The following is a 22,420-nucleotide window of genomic DNA, read 5'->3' on the forward strand; positions in this document are numbered from 1 at the left end:
GTGGCTTGCTTTCCACTGCCCACTGTGCCCTAACCCCTCTTCTGGCCTGCTGCACTACTGTGCCGCAGAGGTGGGCCCAAATCCACCTTTGCAGAACCATCTACTCTGCAGCCTGTCCCCACTTCTGTTTGCTAAGCTCCACCTTCCCAAGTCCTGTCTCCAGCTCCTGTTTAGACCCCACTCCTTGAGCTCTGACCAGCTTTTCCAAACCTTGCTTGAATCCCTCAGCCCCAACCTTAACTGTGCTGTCCCTCTCCAGCTATGGCAGTATACTGTTCTTCACAGGTGTTCAAGGCCAAGTTCAAAAACTGGGACGACGTGTTGACGGTAGACTACACTCGAAATGCTGAGGCCGTGCTGCAGGGCCAAGGGCTCTCTGGGAAGGTGAAGCGTGACACTGAGAAGAAAGACCAGATGAAGGCTGACCTCACTGCACTCTTCCTGCCTCGGCAGCCACCCATGGCACTGGCTGAGGTGGGGTGAAGCCTCTGAGGGGAGGAATATGAGAGGTGGGGGGGGCTCTGCACAGCATGGTGCTCAGACCTCACTTGGGGATGGGATGGCAGGCAGAGCAGCTGATGGAGGAATGGAATGAGGACCTGGATGGCATGGAAGGCTTTGTGCTGGAGGGCAGGAAGTTCACGCGGCTGCCGGAGGAGGAGTTTGGCCACTTCTACACACAGGACTGCTATGTCTTCCTCTGCAGGTGCTACATTAATACTTCACCCTTTTGTCCTCTCCCCTATGCACCCCCTGCTCACCACTGTCTAAATCACAGGTACTGGGTACCTGTGGAGTATGAAGAGGAAGAGAAGACGGAAGACAAGGAGGGGAAGGCCTCGGCAGAGGGCACCGAAGGGGAGGAAGCAGTAGCTGAGGCAGAGGAGAAGCAGCCAGAGGAGGATTTTCAGTGCATTGTTTACTTCTGGCAGGGCCGGGAGGCCTCCAACATGGGCTGGCTCACCTTCACCTTCAGCCTTCAGAAGAAATTTGAGAGCCTGTTCCCTGGCAAGCTGGAGGTGTGCCCTCAGACAAGCCTAAGCTGTGCCCTATAGCCTGTGGTTGGGATGGTAGGGTGATCAAACCTGACCTGAGAATGCTTAACCCTTGAAGGGCAGGTAGGGCCTAGGAAACTACCCAGCACTTCTGATCCCCAGGTAGTACGCATGACACAGCAGCAGGAGAACCCCAAGTTCCTGTCCCATTTCAAAAGAAAGTTCATCATTCACCGGGGAAAGAGGAAAGTGGCCCAGGGTACTCTTCAGCCAAGCCTCTATCAGATCCGTACCAATGGCAGCGCGCTCTGCACCCGGTGGGTACCTGGCTTGGGGAAAGGGCAGGATTCCATGGTGGGGATAACACTGCTGACCACTCCCCATCCCCTAGGTGCATCCAGATCAACACTGACTCCAGCCTTCTCAACTCTGAGTTCTGCTTTATCCTCAAGGTGAGGCTGTGGGCAAGATGGCAGAAGAGGGTGGTGGGCAAGAATCTAGGCCTGAACCAAGCCCCCTGTGCACACCACAGGTCCCCTTTGAAAGTGAGGACAACCAAGGCATTGTGTATGCCTGGGTGGGCCGGGCATCAGACCCTGATGAAGCCAAGCTGGCAGAAGACATCCTCAACACCATGTTTGATGCCTCCTACAGCAAACAGGTGACAGAGGTGGGGGTAGGCATGGAGGGGAGAGCAGATGAGGCCCTGGCTGACCGCCCTTCCCACAGGTCATCAATGAAGGGGAGGAGCCAGAGAACTTCTTCTGGGTAGGCATCGGTGCACAGAAACCCTATGATGACGACGCAGAGTACATGAAACACACAAGGCTCTTCAGGTGAGTGCCCTATCCCCTCCTAGCTTGTGTAGGCATGGGGTATACGAGCCCTGTGACAATGACAGAGTACACGAAGCAACGACTGCCTGACTCTGCCTTCACCTTGACCATTGCCCTTCAGGTGTTCCAATGAAAAGGGCTACTTCGCAGTGACTGAGAAGTGCTCTGACTTTTGCCAAGATGACCTGGCAGATGATGACATCATGTTGCTAGACAATGGCCAGGAAGTAAGACATTCCCCCACCTCAGCCCCTGCCTGTTGTAGATGGACAGTGGGGCCAGAAGGGAAGCACTCCCGCCAGTCCCATGGGATGCACTCGAGTAGCATATACAAAGATCCTGGGTTCAGTCTTCAGCACTACAAAACACCCATGTGACCATTTCCTCCACTACATCCTCAGGTCTACATGTGGGTTGGGACCCAGACAAGTCAAGTGGAGATCAAACTGAGTCTGAAGGCCTGCCAGGTAAGAGAGGGACGATACTAAAGCCAGCCTGACTTCAGGAACCACCTGCCCCTTCCATCATCCTGGGCAGAAGTCTAGAAAGGGGCACTGTAGGTAGTCCAGCAGGACTCAGAAGACTACCCAGGCCCATTGTTTTCCTTACCAGGTATATATCCAGCACACACGTTCTAAAGAAAATGAACGGCCACGCCGCCTGCGCCTGGTCCGCAAAGGCAATGAGCAGCGGGCTTTCACCCGCTGCTTCCATGCCTGGAGTACCTTCCGCCAAGCCCCAGCCTAGACAGTGCCTAGACTTCAGACTCCAGTGAGGAAGAAGTGGCCTCCCAGCATCTGCTTCAGCTACCCAGCAGTGTTGCTCCCATCTCGAAAGCCCCACCAGTGTGTCCACTTGTGTGCAGCAGATGTAGTTTTAAAGATATTAAATGCTTTTATTTTCAATATTAAAAATCAGTACTTTTAATATTAAAAACTAGTTTTTAAAAAAGACAGAAAAGCCCAAGGTGAAGTCTACAGGGAAGCCCATCCTCACTGCCCCACACACATGCGCACACCCAACTGACTCCAGTTATGGTGCCTAGCAGTTTCCAGTCACATGAGCATACACTCAGGCCCAGAGCAAGTACCAAAACTGCTTTAGAAATGACTGGCCAGCACAGTCCAGGCGTTAGAAAAATACTCTGCTTGAGAAGAAATAAAGGACAGTATGGAGTGCAAGACAGAGGATCCTAGCACACTCCCTCCACTGACCTTCAAGATGGGGGTGGCTTTAGGGCCCAGCATCAGTAAAACTGGATCCCACAGGTTAACAGGTGTGGCTTCAATGTTAAGGAGCCAGGCAAGGCAGACAGTGGGTTGGGATAAGCAGATGGTGATGGGTCGGGGAAGCAAACCCTGGCCCTTTCAGTGGCAGCCTGAGATGGGCTTACTAGGAATCTAGGAGGGTACCAAGTAGAAGAGGGTGTGGGTAGTATCTATGCCCAATGTAGGGTGCAGAGGCACTAGCTCCCAAGGTCCAGATAGCTCCAGCTAGGTTGGGTCCGTAGCAGGATATGGTAGGCACATAAGCTCCATGTGCTGGCTCAACAGGCAGGACCTATCAGCCTCAGTGACTGTCCTGTGAAATGGGCTCACTGAACAGATGAGCCTGAATCCTACACCCAGTCAGAGGTGGCCTTCTACATGTCCAGGATCTCAAGGCTGACGGGGCAGCCCCTTCCCAGCACTGAACTGTGATGATCATGACTGTGGGTCCCCTAAGCCTCTGACAGCTAGGGAAAGGCAGCTAGGCTTCCAGGAGTGTCACCACTATAGAGGCCTGCCAGGGTCCCAGCCGGGGCAAGGGCTGGCAGCTGCTGCGTGGTAAGGCTCGGCTGCCTCACAGCACCTCATTTAATCAGAAGGGCGTAGGCCCGGGCCTCATCTGCTTCCAGGTTCCGAAGGTTCTTCTCAGAGTCCTCAGGAGAGCTGGGGAGGGGCAGTAATCAGAGGGGCTGGAGTAGGAAGACCCCTAGTTGCCCTGGGGATGGAGGCTTGGGAAAGAGCAGCTGGCCTCACCCCAAGAAATCCTTCACATATTCCACTGTAACATCCCCTGTAGTGTCCAGCGTGGTATCCCCACTAGTGGCTGAGTCAATGGACACAGGTGAGAGCGTGGCCTCTGCTGGCTCTGTGGTGTCTGTTGGAACAAGTGCTTCTCAGTATCTTTTCTCTGCATTAGAGACCAGCCCACAGCCGGACATGCGCGCGCGCACACACACAGGTACCCTTGCCTCTCTTCTGGCAGGCTCAGTAGCACTGACCTCTCTCCCCAGGTACCCTCAAAGCCAATGCCTGCCCCAACCCTGTGCCCTCTCACCAGATATCTTGCCATGGGCAGAATTAGGGCTTCCTTCACAGCTCTCTGGGGCCGGGGTGATGTTTCGGGTCCCATTAGCCTGGCTCAGCTTGGGTGACTCTTGAAGCCTGTGGCTACAGAAATAGATGGGAATGTGATGGGAGCTATTACAGGTGCTACCTCCCATCCTCACACCAGGAATGGGCATTAACCCCAGGGAATGTAGAACCCGAGGTGGAGAAGGGGCCCACTCCTCACACACCTGGACTGAGTGGCATTTCGAGGCCAGCTGATATCTAGAGAACAGAGTGGTTCTGTGATGTTGCGAGCGCTCAGGGAAAAGCGCTCAAATTCGGATGGAGAAATCAAGTAAAAACCTGTGACCAGGAGAAAAGGAGCATGTAAGGAAGGCTGAGCCCTGCCTAGCCCTGGCCAGCAACTTCTCAGTACATGAGCAGAGCCTGAGCTTTCTGTACCAGCATCTGTTCCCAAGTGCCTGCCCCATCTTACCCTGGCCATGGCGTGTGAAGACACAGGAAGCAATGCCACTGATGTCCTCCTTCCGAATACAGGAGTAGTGCACCTGAGGCCTCAGGCCAGGCACAGAGAAAACGTGGACATCGCCCAAGTTGGTGAGGCAGGCAAGGCAGGTCTCGGCATAGTCCTCAGACATCACACTGGCAAATGTAGCCAGGGCAACCTTCCGCACACGACAGCCTTCATGGGCTGTCAGCTTGAATTTGGTCTTAGCACTCACCTTGGGTAGTGTGAACACCTGGTGACAGACAGCCTATGAGTTAGGCCCAGCCTTGTCCTACCCACTCCTCACTCAGCTACAGACCCCCAACTGGCCCTGCATGCCCCAACCCACCCATGAATGTAGGAATGACATCCAGTGCACCAGCCACCACCCCCATCCCCCCATAGGCTCAGTCCAGGCTTCATGGCGTTCCTCATCTTCACCCACAGCCAGACTAACTAGACATATTCATATGTTCTATGCCTACACCCGAACCACAAGTCCCTGGGGGCTCTTGGAGATGGCTGTGAGGTAGAAGGCCTTAGGGAAACCTGGCAGACCTAGGGTGTACCCAGGTCCTTCAGGGACCTCTACCGGCTGAAGGCTCTTTGGTGGAATAGGAGGGATTTAACTCTCAGCAGGTAGGGGAAATGGGCAGAGAAGAGATTCTAAAGGGTTCAAGATGGGGACCTGGATGGATCTCCATCACCCATGGACACTTACCTTGAACTGCTCCTCAGATGCAATGAGCACAGCGTGCCCACCCTGCATGTCAGGGGCCTGTGCCAGATCCCGGGAAGCCTCATAGGGCTCAGGCAGTGGACGGCCACGACCATCCAACACAGCAATGGCCACCACAGGTGCCCGGTGCATCAGCTGTACCTCCTTGCCCAGCACAGCCTCCACTGCCTGCTCAGGCCGCTTTTCACCGCCTGCTGTGACTGCTGGAACCTCCAGTGCATAGGCAAACACGGAGCCGGAGTTGGTCCCTGCCCACATGGTGGGCCCATGGTGGGTTGCTGTGGGGGGACAGGCCAAGTGAGAAGAGCCTCCTGAGGACCCCATTCCTCACAAAGCCTTCCCCCTCACCTCTACCTTTACTTCCTAACTGGTTGTAGGATCAGATCTCAGGAATCCGTGCTCCCCCCTATCTTGCACCTGCTCTGTGGCTTCAACCCACTAGTCTGATACCAGAGCAGCTCTGATCCAGAGGCAAAAGCCACCTTGAGGACATCTGCAAGGTGGGTATCAGGCCACAAACTGGTCTCTGATACCATCAAGCCATCAAGCTGTACCCTCAACTCATTCCAGCAAATGCAGCTCCCTCCTGCAAGACTGGGCACGGTAGCACACTCCTTTAATCCCAGCACTCAAGAAGCAGAAACAGATCTCTGCGAGTTGAGGCCAGCCTGATCTACATATGTTCCAGGCAGCCAGGACTATGTCGTGAGACCCTGTCTAAAAAACAAGCAACAAATGAGCCGGACAGTGGTAGCTCACATCCGGGTCTACAGAGCAAGCTCAAGGACAGCCAGGACCACTACACAATGGAACCCAGTCTAGTGGCTGGGCAGGAGTGGCACACGCCTTTAATCCCAGCACTCGGGAGGCTGAGGCAGGTGGATCTCAGTCCACCAGGCCAGTCTAGTCCACAAAGCGAGTTCCAGGACAGCCAGAACAGAGAAGTCCTATCTCAAAAAATAAGAAGGAGGGAGGGAGGGAGGGAGGGAGGGAGAGGAAAAAAAAGAAAAAGCCCTGTCTTAAAGGAGTAAAGTGAGGTGTGGAGAGGGCACACGATGGCAGCGGCTCCCCAGGGGTGGCAGCTGAAGTTTGCAGGTGACAGCACACTGTTTCTGTGTTTCATGCTACCACAATACAATGTAAAAAAAAAAGAGCCACAACATACCTAAGGCACAGAGGGGCCGTTCTACCGGAGGCAATGACAAGTCCCTGGCTGACCTACCACCACAGAGCCTCGGCCATCCTGCCCTCGCTGCCCACCTCACCATGGCACCATTGCTTCTTGTTCAGTTCTACAAGGCTTGTGCAGCCCACTTAACAAACCCTCAAAATATGTCCCAAAGTATAGCTCAGAACATAGTAGGTGCTCAGAAAACCACCTCCCCTACCAGTACAAAGGCTTTCTAGCCTCTCCAACCCCTGTCCCTACCCTGGCCTCACCATCTCGAAGGAATGTGTCAGCAAAGTAGAGGCAGCGTACAACACCAGAAAGGGAGTCATCAGCAGACCGAGGCTCGATGCGGCGCTGTACAGGTGTTATCTCCACGTCGTGGGGGCAGGTCTGCTCCGCCAGCTGTGCATTGGCCTCCTGCAACTGGAAGGCCAGAGGATCTTCTAAGTGCTCTTCCTTTCTGGCCAGTACCCAGCAGGCATCGCCATCCGAGCACCTGCTTCCTAGTTTGCTAGGGGGAGCATGGCAACCGAGCAAATCTGAGGGCTCTGGGCCGGGCACAGACATGGCAGCCAGTCCCTGCTCACCTTGCTACTGGCAGTAGTAGCCCGTTTTTTGCCTGAGACACGGCTCTTGCGGATACGCCGGAATGACTGTCGCAGTGACTTCTTGAGGGACTTCACACGTGACAGTGGCCCCTCCATAGCCAAAGAGTCATTGGGGTGAAGGGTGCACCTAGGAATGACAGCGCCAGCTGTGCTGTGGAGCTACCTTGCACTCCTGCTGGCCTGAAGCTAGGTATCAGAGCCCAGGTCAGGGAACCAGAGCGATTTGGTCCTAGTACCTACGACCCCAGCAGCTGGACGGAGTGACCAGTTTTCTCACAGATGGAGAGAGATTATAAAGGCTTTCCCAATCAGCCACAGCAACCTCTGAAAGTAAACTGAATCCCAGACCATCTCATCAGGGCCTTGGCCACCAGCTGCTCACCTCGTACCACATACCTGGCCAGCACGGGGCTCTTGCGCTGGTAGTCAAACAGGCCAAATCCGTGACTGGTACCAAAGGCCACAAGGCTCCACTCGGCATGGAGAGTGACAGCAGTGACAGCAGCGGGTGGGAGGCACTGCACCAGCATGCGAGGCTGGAACCCGGCAGGCCAAGACAACAGCCCCGTGTGTGGGCTCAGCCGCTCATGGCCCTTCCATGTGAAGCCCTCACGATCCTGAAGGAGATCCACACTGGCCACACTGACAGCCTGCTCTGTGGGCATGTCACTGAGCTCCAGCACCAGCACCTGGACCACACAGGCAGAGGACTCAGGTGAAGGGGGCATTCTGGACCCCTCCAGACACTGCCAGAGCAGTTCCGGAATTCACCTACCCAGCCAGTACACTCTGAATACCTACTATATACAAAAGCTTTCCCCGCCGGGCAGTGGTGGCGCACACCTTTAATCCCAGCACTCGGGAGGCAGAGGCAGGCGGATCTCTGTGAGTTCGAGACCAGCCTGGTCTACAAGAGCTAGTTCCAGGACAGGCTCCAAAGCCACAGAGAAACCCTGTCTCGAAAAACCAAAAAAAAAAAAAAGCTTTCCCTGAGGGCCGAGAGACTGGGTGACCTAATCTGCTGGCCCCTGCCCTCCTGAGTCTCTGTCTTCCGCACCCTGAGCCCTCCATACGGTCCAGTGCTAAAGGTGGTCTGTGACTAAGACCACTGTGTTCCGCTGTTGCTGGACCTATCTCGCGCCCAGAGTCCTGCTCCCAGTTTCAAGCCTCTGTGGGCTCCCCTACCCTTACTCAAGTGGTAGCACCCCCCTTCCATTTGTCCTCGCCCCGGCCAACCTTACCTGCTGCTCCATTCCCCCTTTGACCTACAGCCCGTGTTGGGGTCTCTACCTCACCACCACACCCTGCAGGGCCACCTCCTGCAGATGGCCTCCCCAATAGCCACGCCTGGGGACACCACCCCACCTGGCCTGCGGTGCCAGCCACCACCATCTGGGCTGTGTACTTGCAAAGTGCAACCTTCTGTATTCCTAGCCGGGGGTCATCACTGTAGGGGTCAAAGCAGCCCACCTGAGGGGACAAAACAGAATCATGATACTAGGCAGAACTAGGTCAGGTTCAAAGGCCAAGCCGGAGGAAGAGGGAAGAGGCACCTTGCGGAAGGGCGGCCAGTCATCCTCCACAGCCTGGGCCAAGCTGTCAGCATGTTCACAGTCCGTCTGGAAGAGGCCAGCTGTGCTCAGTTTGTAGAGTGGCCTTAGTGCCACACCAGAGGCATCCCAGAACCGCACAGTGCCATCCTCATGGCTGTGGAGAGGGTGGGTGTCAGAGCCCCCCTGGGAAATCCGCACCCCCCAGTTATTCTTCCAGTGGTCACTTTCGGGAGCTACTGCATATGTTGAACACTATCTGGAATTGTACTACATACAGCAGCAAGCATCTGCTACACAGGACAAATAGGTACTCAGTGCCTACAGCACGTCAGGGCTACACTCACACATGCCCAAACCCTCTGAACAGGTTGGAGGGTAAAAGAATGACCACCTTAATAACTAGGAGATGACAGAGGGGAGAAATGGGTACCCAGGAATCACAGTAGGTGCAGAAACCCCAGAAGAGCAAAAGACTCAAGGGGGCCTCCCAGATAAAGCAGCGGGAAGACTGAGTGGCAAAAGAGGGGGAAGCTGGGCAGGGAGAAGAAACAGCTGCAGAGCCCCAGTGGGGTGCCAGGCAGTTGAGAAGGAGCTAAAGAGGGAGGTGGTTCAGGCTCCCCGTCATCCCTGAGGCCACAGCAGGCTCTCAACAGGAAAGGGCAAGTTGCCTTGAGAGGCCTGAGGGTCCCAGCACAGGCAGGAGGGCAGGGCAGGGCAGTTAGTAAGGCCTGAGTCACCAGTGCCCAGACCTAGCCGGGCTCTCCAGCACCTGACTAGAGGAGTCACCATAGGCCAACCCAGATTTTCCAGTCCAGGGCAGGCAAGTCAGGTGGGTGGAGCCTGGGCTGTGCTGGAATTCAGTCCCAGGCAAAGAGGAAGTGCGGACTAAGGCTTTGAGCCAGAATCTAGGGAGACTTCCTTACAGGAACAACCTGGGTTTGCTAGGACTAGGCCTGAGTCACCACACACTTCAGCACCAAAAGAACCTGGGACATTCAAAAAGCAAATAAGGCCTCACGGCTGCAGGACCTTGTCTGCCACCCACACCCACACCTACCCAGTCAGTAGCAGTCCACGCTGCGAAGGTTCCTGGGCCAAGTTCCGGCCCCCAGTAATGGGCCAGCTCTATGAAAGACAACAAAGATGAGAGCTCCAAGTTAAGATGAAGGTCTCCATCTCATTCTGGCCACACGCCTACCACATTTCCATCTCCAGTCTGCGCTAGACACCGCCCCCCACCAGGAACAGCCCCCACCCCTCCGCCCCAGGTCATAAAACATCCACACTCACCAAAACACTGGAGGCTGGCTGCGGGCTCTGCCGCTCACCAGCACTTACAATGCGGGCCCACAGCTTGCTGGGGACATTGGCAACATGGGCAGAGCAAGTAATAGCTGATGAATGCAGTGGGGCCAGGTAAGGGGCGGGCACAGCTGGCCAGCCTGGTGTCTGCAGGTCCAGCACCACCAGCTCCTCCTCCAGAAGCACAGCGAGGGCCTGAGGGTTGTCAAATTCTGTGGAATTGGGCGAGTGAGCTCAGCTTGAAGCCACACTGGGCCAGCTGGGATGAGGAGATGAAATACACACCATCCTCTGGCTGCGTGCTATGCACTGTGAAGAAATCAATGACACGGGAGGTGAAGTCCAGGGTCACCAGTGTCTCTGCTCGCAGTACACTCACACAGTGGCGATCACCATAGCTTGCTCGGGGCATGCCACCGCTGAAGATGATAAAGTGGTCTCTGCAAAGGGAGAGATGCCATGTGAACCAGGAGCCCCTGAAGAACCAGGCGCACGCTGGATAACCCAGTAAGGGCTTCACCCCTATATACCCAGAGCCTAATCCTCTAGGCCCCAGCCAGACAAGCCCCCTCCCACACTGCCCCCTCTACCTACCCTGACTCACAGCTCCGCCACAGAATCTTGTTGATGGCCTTGCAGGGGAAGGGGCCTGGGGGTGGGGAGAGTGTCAGACCTCCCATTCCTCTTCCATGTGCCTCTCCCCAAGGTATGGCCCAGACCCAGCAATACCCCCCAGAGTCTCCTGTAGGTTTGGCTAGCCAGTACCCTCATCAAAACCAGACAGCCCTTCAGTCCCCACTCTCGGCTCAAGTCTCCCCAGTGCTCACCATAGGGTGTGGTCACTATAGTGGGTTGCAGCGCTGGGGGGCTGTCAGTGTCTGTGGACCAGATGGCATAGCTGCCATCACTGTGTGAGCTGATAACGGTGCTGCCACCACGCCCCCAACACAGGCTCTCCAGCTGCTATGGATGAGGATAGGATGGCATGAGCCAACGGGTGTATACAAGGGCCCAGAATGAGGAGCATGCAGGCCTCACTCGCTTACCTGGTTACCTAGGAAAACGTGGTCCACACAGTGTGTGGCCTGGCTCCAGATGACCAGTAAGCCCCGACTGTAGCCTATGAGGATTTTGGTGGAGTCTTGCAGATGTCCCTGGAGCGACTCCACAGGGCCCAGAGCCTTCCCACAGCGGTAGTCATCTGGCACACTGCAGAGAGTGCCCCAGAGAGTCAGGAGAACGTCCCAAAACTGGGAAGCTCCCCCTGCCTGCTGCTCGCCTGCTGCTCACCTGCGCAGAACCGCATCTGGGCTGAGAGTCTGCCCCTCAAGCAGAGTCAGGGTGGCCAGGTCCAGGAAAAAAACACTGCCACTCTCGGTTCCCAGGGCTGCTGTGTTGCCAGCTACCAGCAGAACCACAGTGACACGGGTAAGATTGGCAGGGGCACTGCAGGAAAGAGGGAGAAAGTGAGGCCAAGCCCATCTACCTGCTGGGGAAGGCGGGATGGGCTGGGCCCTTGCTGTGGCCGCTCTTGTACCCCTCTGCACTCACAGGGCCTGTTCACAGCACAGGCTGGCACCCTGGGAGGGAAATGTACAGTGTAATTAGCCACTCAATTATTCCCCAGCATGCCGGCAAAGAAAGGGATAAAAATATGTTCCCCGGGTCCCAAAGGACTCACAGGTCCTCTCATTGCTCTCCCTCTCTCAGGCAGAGTCAGAGCCCTGCCCCAGCCAGGGTACCCAACACCAGCCTTCCAGGCATCTCAGACTTCAGTGGCCTGCCTACAGTGTCTGGGACAGCCCAGGAGCTTACCTGTAGGCAAAGCCCTTTACCTAGGAAGCCTGGCCTGCTGCGTACACCTAGAGCATCCTCCTACTGCCTCACCAAGTCCATTCTGGGGAACCCTCCATTGACAATGGACCAGTAGCCCATCTCCCCTCCCAACTCAATAAGCCAGGAGGAAGGCCAGACATGGTGGCGCATACCTGGAATACAATACTTGGGAGACTGAGGTTGGAAGACCACCGAAAATTCAGGGCTAGCCTGAGACTTTGCTAATGTCACTGCTGTGGGACAATGGTCTGTACCCTGTCACTTGTATTTTAAATAAACACTGATTGGCCAATAGCCAGGTAGGAAGCATAGGTGGGACAACCAGGCAGGAAGTAGAGGCAGGGCAACAAGATTCTGAGAAGAGGAAAGTTGCAGTCTGCAGTTGTCACCCAGACACAGAGCAAGCAAGATGTGACTGCCTTGCCGAAAAAGGTACCAAGCCACATGGCTAACACAGACAAGAATTATGGGCTAATATCAGTTATAAGAGTTAATAAGAAGGGGGCTGGAGAGATGGCTCAGAGGTTAAGAGCACTGCCTGCTCTTCCAAAGGTCCTGAGTTCAATTCCCAGAAACCACATGGTGGCTCACAACCATCTGTAATGAGGTCTGGTGCCCTCTTCTGGCATGCAGGCATACACACATATGCAGAATATTGTATACATAATAAATAAATATTTAAAAAAAAGAGTTAATAAGAAGCCTGAGCTAATGGCCAATCAGTTTATAATTAATGCAGACCTGTGTATTTCTTTGGGACTGAACGACTGTGGGAGCTGGTGGGACAGAAACCTCTGTCAACATGTCACCTTGGCACAAAACTGTCCCAAACCCCTAGAGAGCACAGTGCTAGGTTGCAGGTGTAAGAAGCTGGGTTATAACATATTTATTCACTGGGACCCCCAAACTAAAGGCTCCCATAGCAGGAAGCACAGACCCTACAAACAGGCCTCAGACTCAATGACACCACTGTCAAGCAGGGCTCTGCCCAGGCAGGGCTCCACACACTCTACCCTGAACCTGAGCAGAGCAGGCTCATAGGCCCTCTCCAATACTACTGCCCAGTGGTAGCCCCGGTCTGGCCCTCCAGTACCTGGCATTGTCAAAACTCGGCCGGCTGGGTGGCTGGAAGCTGAGCCCTTCCTCCAGGTGAGCACAGCCATTATGATGGATGATCTCCCACAGATGCAGGCTGCTGTCATCTAGCAGGGTCAGGAGGCGGCCCTGATGGGAGGAGCAGAGACCAAAATGGGGTTAGCCTGGAGGGGAGGAGGACATGGGGATGGGGACCACCTGCTGCTGGTGGAGGGCAGATGTTTACCTGACCAGGCAGGAAATGCATCTGGGTGACGGTGGCTGCATCCCGATGCAGCCCTGTAAACTCCACTCCAGGTGCACCATAGCTGAGGTGACTTGTCAAGGACAAGCACACGCAGGCCAAGCCAGGACAGTTCAAACAGACTCTTTCCTGAAGCAGCTCTGCTCCTGTATCCTCAAGGCTGCCCACAGGCTCCTCGCAGATCCCCAAGTAGGGGCTGTTGTAGATATTCTAGCCCTCATCTATACAGCAGGCTAATGACTCAAATGCAAAAAGCTGGTGCAGATGGAGCAAGAATAAAAACCTGCTCGGCACTGTGGCTCCAGCATGGTACACATGGGGCCTCTGATGCAGCTGCATGGACCAAGTGCCTTGCAGTAGAAGTTAAACAGGCCTAGCCAGAACACAGCAGCAACAGACCAAGCCAACTCTAGCTGTGGGCAAGAACCCCAACCTCCCTCCAGAGCAGGCAGCCAACAGCTTCCACTGCCCAGACACTTCTACAGACTAGAAGACAGGTGACCTGCTTGAACAAGTGCCCTGAGAGCCAGCAACTCCAGGATTGATGGTGGCCAACAAAGCCTGAAGGGGCCCGAGAGGGCTAAGAGATGGGTCAGTGACGTTGTCCTAGTGACAGGCCAAGAGCTGTTGCCTGGAGATTAGCTGGGACTCCCTGCAGAGCCTGGCCAGGATGACAAAGAGGGCAGGGGCAGCTGGCGGGAAGCAGGGTCTCCCAGGAGATGGGGCCTGCCCAGCAGGGGGAGGGGAGGCTTCAGAGACCAAGAGGGGCGCTTTCCAGCCTCAGTTTCCCAACCTGAGGGAAGAGAAGGGGAACTAGGATCTGGCCTCCTCACCTGCACTAGCATGAGGAACCAGTTCCCACAAGGACAGCTCCAAGCACCAGGCAGTGAGGACCGTGGGTGACTCAGAAGTGGACACCTCCAGCATGGTACAAAGCTGCAGCAAAGTGAGGGTAATGGCAACACAGCACCCACAAGGGCTTGGAGCAGCCAGCTGGGTAGAGGCCTGGTCACTGTCCCAACATACACCCCGTGGCCCACAATAGAGGGAAGGCTCATAAGCCACATTCCCACCCCAACCTGACTAGAGTCCCTAGCTTTGGGAAAGGAGAGGGAGGGCAGGCACCTTTACTAAGCAACTTTTTAGTAAGACTCTACCCTCGGTTTTCTTGAAGGCAGGTTAGGGTGGCATTTCTAGAGTGGGTAAGCAGTCAGTCACAGTGCTTCCCCACCCCCAGCCCGGAATGCAGGAAAATGTGTGCTTTGTACTGCTAACTCAGTCCATTGTACAGGAGCAGGGTCCAGATGGGGGCACTGTTGCACTCACCATGCTGAGCCTGGCACTGCCTTCACCCCCTGGGTGAACACATGGATCTTCGTATTTGTGTGTGTGTGTGTGTGTGTGCGCGCGCGCGCGCGCGCGCACACGCACATGCTCACCCTCGCATCTGGGCCCATCGACCACCCTAACTATCCCAGTCACGGTAGCCAAGGTGACGGCAGAGTCACCTAAGGACTGGCAGGCTGAAAGACAACAAGGCACACCAGTAGTCACTGCAAACTGACCCCACTAACCACCCATCTCTTCCATTTCTGAAAGGAGTTGTCACAGGCACACACGCACAGTCAGCCTCATCAGATGACCCATGACTCCATGAAGCACATGCCATGCTAGGATCCCAGCAGGAAGTGGGTGGGACATGAAAGGTCCTCATGACCCCTGGGCGCCACAGTAGCAAAGGATACATCTTGACAGCCCCAGACCTGGTGCCGATGGCCATGATGCGAAGCTCGGGGTCGAAGGCCAAGGCGCTGGGCTGGTTGGGGAAGCCATGCTCCACGGTCTGTGAAGGAGGAAAGGGCAACATGGGCAAAACACCCTGGGATTTCTGCTTCTACCAGCCCTGGAGGTACTGCCCACCTCCCCACATGGAGAGAGTTATAGAACAAGAATCCCAGTGCCACCGGAAGTGGTGACAGCATCTGGGGTCCTGAGCACTGTTGGCGTTGTTACTGATGCTCCCGACCTGCTTCCCCACTCTCTATGAGGCCAGGTCCAGTGCCCTTCCCTACACACTAAGCTTCAGTACCTATTCCTTCCTTGGGTGTGCTTCCTCCCACTGGCCCACCAACCAAGCAGCTCCCACCCATGCCCAATTATGGCTGGGACATGAATACCCTCAAGAGATGTCAAATACAGCCTAGTAGCACATGGCAATTATCTTAGTATTTGGAAGACTAAGGCAGGAAGATCCTGAGCTAGAAGACAGCATGGGCCACATAGCGAGATGCTATCTCCAAAATAAATATATAACTATGCCGTCTTGGGCTGATCATGGTACTCCATCCACCCTGTTTCCACTTGGCATGAGCCCATCCAAGAAAGCAGCGCCACCAACCAGCCCAGCTGGTCAGGGAATTCCCATTCCCACGAGCACTGCCATGCCCTGTCTGGGTCTGACCTCCTTTAGCATGGCAGCATGGCACCATGGCAAGGCCCCACAAGCCCTGAGCAGGCACCACCAGGCTTGCTTTACAGAAGAGAGGCTAGATCCCTTATCTAGTGTCTGTCCTTTGCATCTCATGTCCAATCAACTCCTGAGCCCTGCTGTCTTACCTTCAAGACACAAAGAAGTCACGCTGCTCACACCCTGCCCCAGGCCTACCCACTGCCTGCCTGGACCAGTGCTCCCTGTGTCCCTAGGAAAACCAGCCAGCCATTCCTACCTCCTTCACTTGGGGCCCTCCAGCAGCTCCATGCTGATCCACAGCCAAAGCCAGGTCCTCACCGTGTAGGCCCCTCTGGGCATCTCAGTTCATCTGACTGCTACCCCAAAGCTCTTTGCTTGCAGGGCTTTGACACTACACTCTTTCTACCCCCTCCCCCACCACACTGCTCTACCTGGAACTCCCAAATGGCCAGCTCCAAAAGGCTCCGGAGCTGGTCCTGCCTACGTCATCACCCCAGGCCACTCTCCCACGTCCTCGTCATACCATGTTTTATTCACAGCACCAGCCATCCTGTGAACTAATATGTATTTTACTTCTGTTTTGGCTTTTTGTTCCCATCCTCCTCCCAATGAATAAACCACCCCTTCAATGAAGAGCTGTCTCTTTTGGGTTCCACTGTGTCCCGAGCACCAAGAAAGAGGGAACTAGCATGAGATGCACATCCTACAGGCAACCCAACACCCAGGGTAAAAGTTCATGTTCACCCTTGACCACAACCCCAAACTCAAGAATCTGGGTCCTACTTCCTAGGGATCTCCTAACACCCCCTTTGGCAATCAAACCCTTTGCCCAGAGATGACCTAGCTCCTATTACTGCTGCCCACTCAAATTGTGCCTCACCCTCAACTCCTGCCACTGTAGTGCCAGCCACGGTGAGGCAAGCTGATTCAGAGGTTGACCCCATCTCTGCAGGTTCCCTACACACTGGCTAAGACCCCATCCTCCTTCCTGTTTCAGGGGGCTCACCAGCAATAGCAAAGGCTCACATATGGGGGACCTCTCCTCTCAGAAGTCTTTGGCAGGTCACTGTGTTTGTGAATCCTGGCAGCCCCATCATTGCTGCCTGGGACCTCAACAGCAAAAGTTGAGCCATGGCAGCACCTCCCCTGAAGCATCTCCTAAGTGAAGTCCAAGGTCCCTAAGCTCTGCTCAGGATGGAAGTAGCTGCTTCAAGTCTCCGGGCCCCTACTCCACTGCCATCACACACCAAGGTAAGAAAGATTAGCAGTCTGCTCCTTACTGAACCTCAATTTTTTTTTTCATGTGTGTAATGGAAATGAGAAATCGGATCCTCAATGGCAGAAGCACACACGGGCTCTGGGATAAAAGTAACATCCACCCTTACTCCCATCACTCCAGATCGGAGTTAGCCTTGCAGGGCTCTATACCGTCAGTGCCAGGAAGGTGGGAACTGAGGCCTTTCCCGGGGCCCCTTCTTCCTCACCGTCTTTCCAACTTTAGTAAGGTCAGGCCTGCCCGGTTGCAGGGAGATCCAGAATCCACAAAGAGGAAACTGGCCTCATTTTATGCATGGGAAACTGAGGAACTACGGTTTGAAATGCAGCTGGGCACACAGACATGCACACCCCCTGGACTAGGGACCCCAAGGCAGGGTTGAGCCTAGGGAGGGGGTGGAGGCTCCACACTGGGATTTCCCAGCCCCACCCCCCACTTCTCCCACTCTCGCCCGCCCAGGAGTTAAAGAAAAACAAAACCTGGCCCTGGATGCCCCTCGGCCGAGTCGGGCCACACACCAAAAACTGAAAAAGGCCAAGAGTATAAGGCAGATAGGTAGGGGGACCCCACTGAGCCCAAGGGGCATCCGGGAGAGACACCAGGAGTTCAGAGACCTAGAGGCTGAGAAACAAGAGGAGCCAGAAAGCGCACGGCGCGGCGCGGGGCACAGCCTGAGACCCCGAACAGGCACGCCCGAGCAGCGCGGAGCTCACAGGGCAGAGGCGGCCCGACGTGGCCCGCCCGGGCCGCCGCCGCCCCCGCCGCCGCACCTTGTGGAAAGCGAAGAGCTCCTGCTTGAGCTTCTCGCGTTGCGGGTCGGCACCCTGCCGCCGGAACCGAAACTTCATCATCTTGTGCCCGCCGCCGCCACCGCCGCGGGATGCGCCCGGCCCCGCCGGTCCTGAGGCGCGGGGCGGGGCCTGCACGGAGGCGCGGGACGCCACGGACGCCCGCCCGACCCACGACGTGAGCGTGCCCGCGGTACCGCGCCGCCCCTTGCTCGCCAGACAATGGGCAAGGACCGGGCCCCCGGGCTCGCCGGGCTCGCCAGGGGGCCACAGTCACGCATGCGCAGCTCTGCGGGCCTGCTGGGACTTGTAGTCCGGAGGTGGGTCTCCAGCGTGGGAAGCTGGGCTGTGGTTTGGAGAAGGCTGTTTTCCACTCGCGACTGAGCTACGTGCATAGTCTCATAATGCCAGGGACAATTCTCTGTCCTCTCCGAGCCCCACATCCACTATATTTTCCGTTGTCCAGAGGTTACCAAGTCTATGTGGCCAGTTTTCACAGATCACTACTTTGTCTATTCCTCCAGTGTGTCTCCCACGCCACGCTTTTTGTCTCAACTATGGATTAGTAAAGACTCCTGTCTAGGAACCGGGTGTGGTGTGCACACCTTTAATTCCAGCACTTGGGAGGCAGGCAGAAGCAGGCAGATCTCTGAGTTACATGCCAGAGCTACATAATAAAACTATGTCAAAAAAAAAAAAAAAAAAGTTCTCTCTCATCCCTTAGGGAACTCTCATACATTCGTCATGACCGAACACAAAGGATTCGGTTAGCACAGGCTCAGAAGAACCCTGAGGGGGACTTGAGGCAAAGAAAAGAGGCGGAGGGCGGCAGGAGGTGGCATATGGGGCTGAACAAGAGCTGGAGACTGGGCTTTCCCTCCGGCCCCCCTTTCCATCCCGACGAGAAACACCGAGAACAAAGCTGCGCTCGCCCCCACTTTCTTCCTGTCCCACCCACCTCCCAAGACTTTTCTCATCTGGACAATGGCCTCTATGCTGAACCTTTTCCTGCAAACTGAGGGGCTCAGTACTGGGAGAGATCCATCACCGCCTCCCCTGTTCCCCATCCCTCCTCCCCGCCCCCCCACCTCTCCCTCCTTCGCGCCCCCTCCGCCCGCCGCCCCAGCTGTGTCAAGAGAGGAGGAGTTGACCTCTAACCCTGCGGTAGCTGCTCAGCAGCAAGGACTTGGCTGCCCCCAAGCTGCCCACGACAAGATTTGCTCAGCCAGCCCTGTGAGCTGAGGTTCACTCCACGCAGATCTTTCTGCTGCTGTAGCTAAAGTGGTTGTCTTGACAGCAAAGGGCCTCTCTTGGTCTCAACAGGTTTAATGGTTTTAAGAGCTCCCTGAGAGAGGCACAGATATCACCCCCGATTCACAGAGGATGAACCCCGGAACAACCAGCACAGACCAAGACCAGACCCCACTGGTCACCAGCCATCACTATCAGTAGAAGCGACTCAGAGGCCATGACTGTTAGTCCTTGTCCTGCCCCAGGCTAGGTTTCCAGCTTTCAGCATCCTCTACCCTCAATGCTGAGGCAAAAGTTTAGCATGGTCCCTGAGTAACCAAACCCCAGGAATTTGACACGCCGTCACAAAAAACAAATAAACAAAAAACCCCGACAACAACAAAAACAACTAGTAACTCCTGTTGTTTGATTGCCAATAAGAATGATTTTTTAAAAATATTCTATTTATCCATTTATTACTTATTTATTTGTGATAGGCTCTCATTGGGTAACCCTGACTGACTGACCTGGAATTTACTACACAGACCAGCCTGGCCTTAAACTCAGAGTGGCCCCTGGAGTGCTGGGATTAGAGACATGTACCGCCACACCTGGCACCACAGCTAGCCTGTCCATTATATAGCCCACGTGTCCTTGATCTCATGGACTTCCTTCCTCAGCCTCCTCACATTCTGCTGTTACAGGGTTTACCACCAGGCCCAGCATCAACGTTCTTTCTTTTTAATTTAAAATGTATTTATTAATGTGTGTGATAGGTTTGTGTGCAAGCTCACGAGTGCCAGAGTGGCTATACTGTGTGGTAGGGGGACAGTTTTAGAGAGGTGGTCATTTCCTTCCACTGTGGGTCCCAGGGCTCAAACCTGGGTTGTTTACACACAGAGCCATCTGCCATCCTTTTTTCTTCCTTCCTTCCTTCCTTCCTTCCTTCCTTCCTTCCTTCCTTCCTTCCTTCCTTTTTTTCTTGTTGTTCCAGGCAGGGTTTCAGTGTAGCCCTGGCTATCCTGTAACTAACTCCCTTTGTAGACCAGGCTGGCCTTGAACTCAGAGATCAGTTTGCTTCTGCCTCCCAAGTGCTGGGTTTGCACCATTTTTTTTTCCTTTTTCTTTTTCGCTCTCTCTTTTTATCTTTTTTTAAATGAGGCAGCATCTCATGTAAACACAAACACAAAGACACATGAATAAAAATAATTATTTTAAAAAGTTGGCTAGCGCCGGGCGGTGGTGGCGCACACCTTTAATCCCAGCACTCGGGAGGCAGAGGCAGGCGGATCTCTGTGAGTTCGAGGCCAGCCTGGTCTACAAGAGCTAGTTCCAGGCCAGGCTCTAAAAAAAAAAGTTGCAGAGAAACCCTGTCTCGAAAAAAAAAAAAGTTGGCTAGCCTACCAAGACTAATATACCTTAAATCTCCCCCATGTTTTAGAACTTTTATGCAAAGGAATTCAACTTTTTAAAGATTTAATTAATTAATTTTCGGGGCTTTTTGAGCCAGGGTTTTTTTTCTCTGTGTGTAGTCCTGGCTGTCTGGGAACTCCCTCTGTAGACCAGGCTGGCCTCGAACTCACAGAGGCCTGCCTGCCTCAACCTCCTGAGTGCTACAATTAAAGGTATGCATTACCACTGCCTAGTTTAAGATTTATCTTTATCTATGTGTATGTTTGTGCGTATGTGTGAGCTGCATGCAGGAATGTGCATGTGCTTGTCACATATATGTGGGCGCCCATTAAAGCCAGAAGACACCCTGGGATCCTTCGGAACTAGAGTTACAGGTATCTGCTACCTGACGTGGGTGCTGGGAACTGAACCCAGGTCTTCGGGATGAGCAAGTAGCCAGTGCTCTTAACCACCGGACCTTCTCTCCAGCTCATGTGTAAACAAAATTTTACCAGGGGGAGGCAATGAAAAGATTCTGATTCCTGGGGCTGGAGAGATGGGATTGGATTCCCAGCACTCACGCGGAAGTTCGCAACCACATGTAACTCCAGTTCCAGGGGATCTGACTGACATCCTCTTTTGGCCTCCATGGGCACAATGTGGTACATAGATAAGCATACAGACAAAACACCTATGCACATAAAAATTAAGAAGAAAAAAATCCATGCTGGGCAGTGATGGCAACACGCCTTTAATCCCAGCATTTGGGAGGCAAAGACAGGCTGGTCTCTGTGAGTTCAAGGCCAGCCTGGTCTACAAAGCAAGTTTCAGGATAGCCAGGGCTGTTTTGTTTGTTTTTGTTTGTTTGTTTGTTTGTGAGAAATCCTGTATAAATTAGGAAGGGAAAAAACCCAACAACAATCAAGAACACAAGAACTCTTGTTTATACAACAGGTGTACTGCATTCCCTCAGCCAGGTAGCCCTGAAAGGTCAACCCCCTTCCCAACTCCCTTCATTTCCTTCCCACAGCTTTCCAGACTAGTTTGTCAAGAGCAGACTGTTAGGAAGGACTGCATTCCCCCTCGCATTAGGGACGAAAGCCAGAGAGGCCATCACAGTACACCCATTTCACAGAGAGCATTTGTATAACACTGAGGCTGTCTTTTAACACACGCTTCTCTGTGTAACCTGCCTGGACTTGTCCTCTTGATCCACTCTCTACCTCCCTATTGCTAGGGTTGTCAGTGCGCGCTGCCGAGCCCTGAGCCCCTTGTCAAATGCAGAACTCGGTGCCTGCCAGGTAAGCAAGCACCCTACCATCTGAACCACATCCCTATCTTAGTCAGGGTCACTGCTGCTGTGATGAAACACCATGACCAAAAAGGAAAGCGTTTATTTCACTCACAGTTCTGTGGAACAGTTTGTCATCAAAAGCTGTGAGGGCAAGAACCTGGAGGCAGGAGCAGAGGGCCATGGAGGAGAGCTGCTTACTCACTTGCTCCTGCATGGCTTGCTCAATCTGCTTTCTTATAGAACCCAGGACCACCAATCCATGGATGGAACCATCCACAATGGACCGGACCTCTCTCATCAATTACTAATAAGAAAATGCCTGGGGGCTGGAGAGATGGCTCAGAGGTTAAGAGCATTGCCTGCTCTTCCAAAGGTCCTGAGTTCAATTCCCAGGAACCACATGGTGGCTCACAACCATCTGTAAAGAGGTCTGGTGCCCTGTTCTGGCCTGCAGGCATACAGACAGAATATTGTATACATAATAAATAAATAAATAAATATTTAAAAAAAAAGAAAGAAAAGAAAATGCCTGGTCCACAAGAGCTAGTTCCAGGACAGGCTCTAGAAACCACAGGGAAACCCTGTCTCGAAAAACCAAAAAAAAAAAAAAAAAAAAAAAAAAATGCCCTACAGCCAGATTTTATGGAGGCATTTTCTCAACTGAGGTTCCCTCCTTTCTGATAACTTTAGCTCGTGTCAACTTTGCATAAAACTAGCCACCACAACCTCCAACACTTATAATAGTTTTTTTTAAAGATTTATTTATCT

At 54.1% G+C, this 22,420-nt stretch overlaps 2 protein-coding genes across 3 annotated transcripts in view; one reads left to right on the top strand and one right to left on the bottom strand.

Annotated features, from left to right (window-relative positions):
* Positions 1-2,745, top strand: part of Flii (FLII actin remodeling protein) — a 14,000-nt gene extending 11,255 nt beyond the window's left edge. For both annotated transcript variants that reach the window (XM_038324948.1, XM_038324949.1), the window contains exons 21-30: positions 286-474; positions 567-706; positions 779-1,019; positions 1,158-1,312; positions 1,387-1,447; positions 1,528-1,656; positions 1,725-1,831; positions 1,953-2,058; positions 2,233-2,298; positions 2,444-2,745. In XM_038324948.1, the coding sequence (XP_038180876.1) occupies positions 286-474; positions 567-706; positions 779-1,019; positions 1,158-1,312; positions 1,387-1,447; positions 1,528-1,656; positions 1,725-1,831; positions 1,953-2,058; positions 2,233-2,298; positions 2,444-2,578 (1,329 nt within the window). In that variant the 3' untranslated portion in view covers positions 2,579-2,745. The remainder of the gene's footprint in view (positions 1-285; positions 475-566; positions 707-778; positions 1,020-1,157; positions 1,313-1,386; positions 1,448-1,527; positions 1,657-1,724; positions 1,832-1,952; positions 2,059-2,232; positions 2,299-2,443) is intronic.
* Llgl1 (LLGL scribble cell polarity complex component 1) lies at positions 2,703-17,858 on the bottom strand. Its single transcript, XM_038324950.2, has 22 exons — positions 17,719-17,858; positions 14,948-15,045; positions 13,185-13,266; positions 12,957-13,087; positions 11,318-11,473; positions 11,074-11,236; positions 10,855-10,990; positions 10,622-10,676; positions 10,313-10,467; positions 10,016-10,239; positions 9,783-9,850; positions 8,726-8,879; positions 8,538-8,642; positions 7,569-7,861; positions 7,152-7,299; positions 6,834-6,987; positions 5,376-5,671; positions 4,643-4,907; positions 4,395-4,509; positions 4,154-4,266; positions 3,853-3,973; positions 2,703-3,762 (listed from the first exon to the last, which is right to left on the bottom strand). Exons 1-22 carry the CDS (start codon positions 17,797-17,799, stop codon positions 3,684-3,686), a joined length of 3,192 nt encoding a protein of 1,063 aa, XP_038180878.1. The 5' UTR covers positions 17,800-17,858; the 3' UTR covers positions 2,703-3,683.
* Between the last annotated feature and the right edge of the window lie 4,562 nt (positions 17,859-22,420).

This window comes from Arvicola amphibius, chromosome 4 (genome assembly GCF_903992535.2).
Source record: "Arvicola amphibius chromosome 4, mArvAmp1.2, whole genome shotgun sequence".
In the NCBI taxonomy this organism is placed as follows: domain Eukaryota; kingdom Metazoa; phylum Chordata; class Mammalia; order Rodentia; family Cricetidae; genus Arvicola; species Arvicola amphibius.

Excerpts from the sequence above, each read along its gene's own strand:
- Llgl1 (XM_038324950.2), bottom strand. The coding sequence starts at position 17,799 with ATGATGAAGTTTCGGTTCCGGCGGCAGGGTGCCGACCCGCAACGCGAG. Across the intron at positions 11,474-12,956 it reads CCGAGTTTTGACAATGCCAG|TGCCCCTGCCAATCTTACCC; the intron begins GTACTGGAGGGC and ends TCTTTCCTGCAG. Across the intron at positions 3,974-4,153 it reads TGCCCATGGCAAGATATCTG|ACACCACAGAGCCAGCAGAG; the intron begins GTGAGAGGGCAC and ends TTGTTCCAACAG.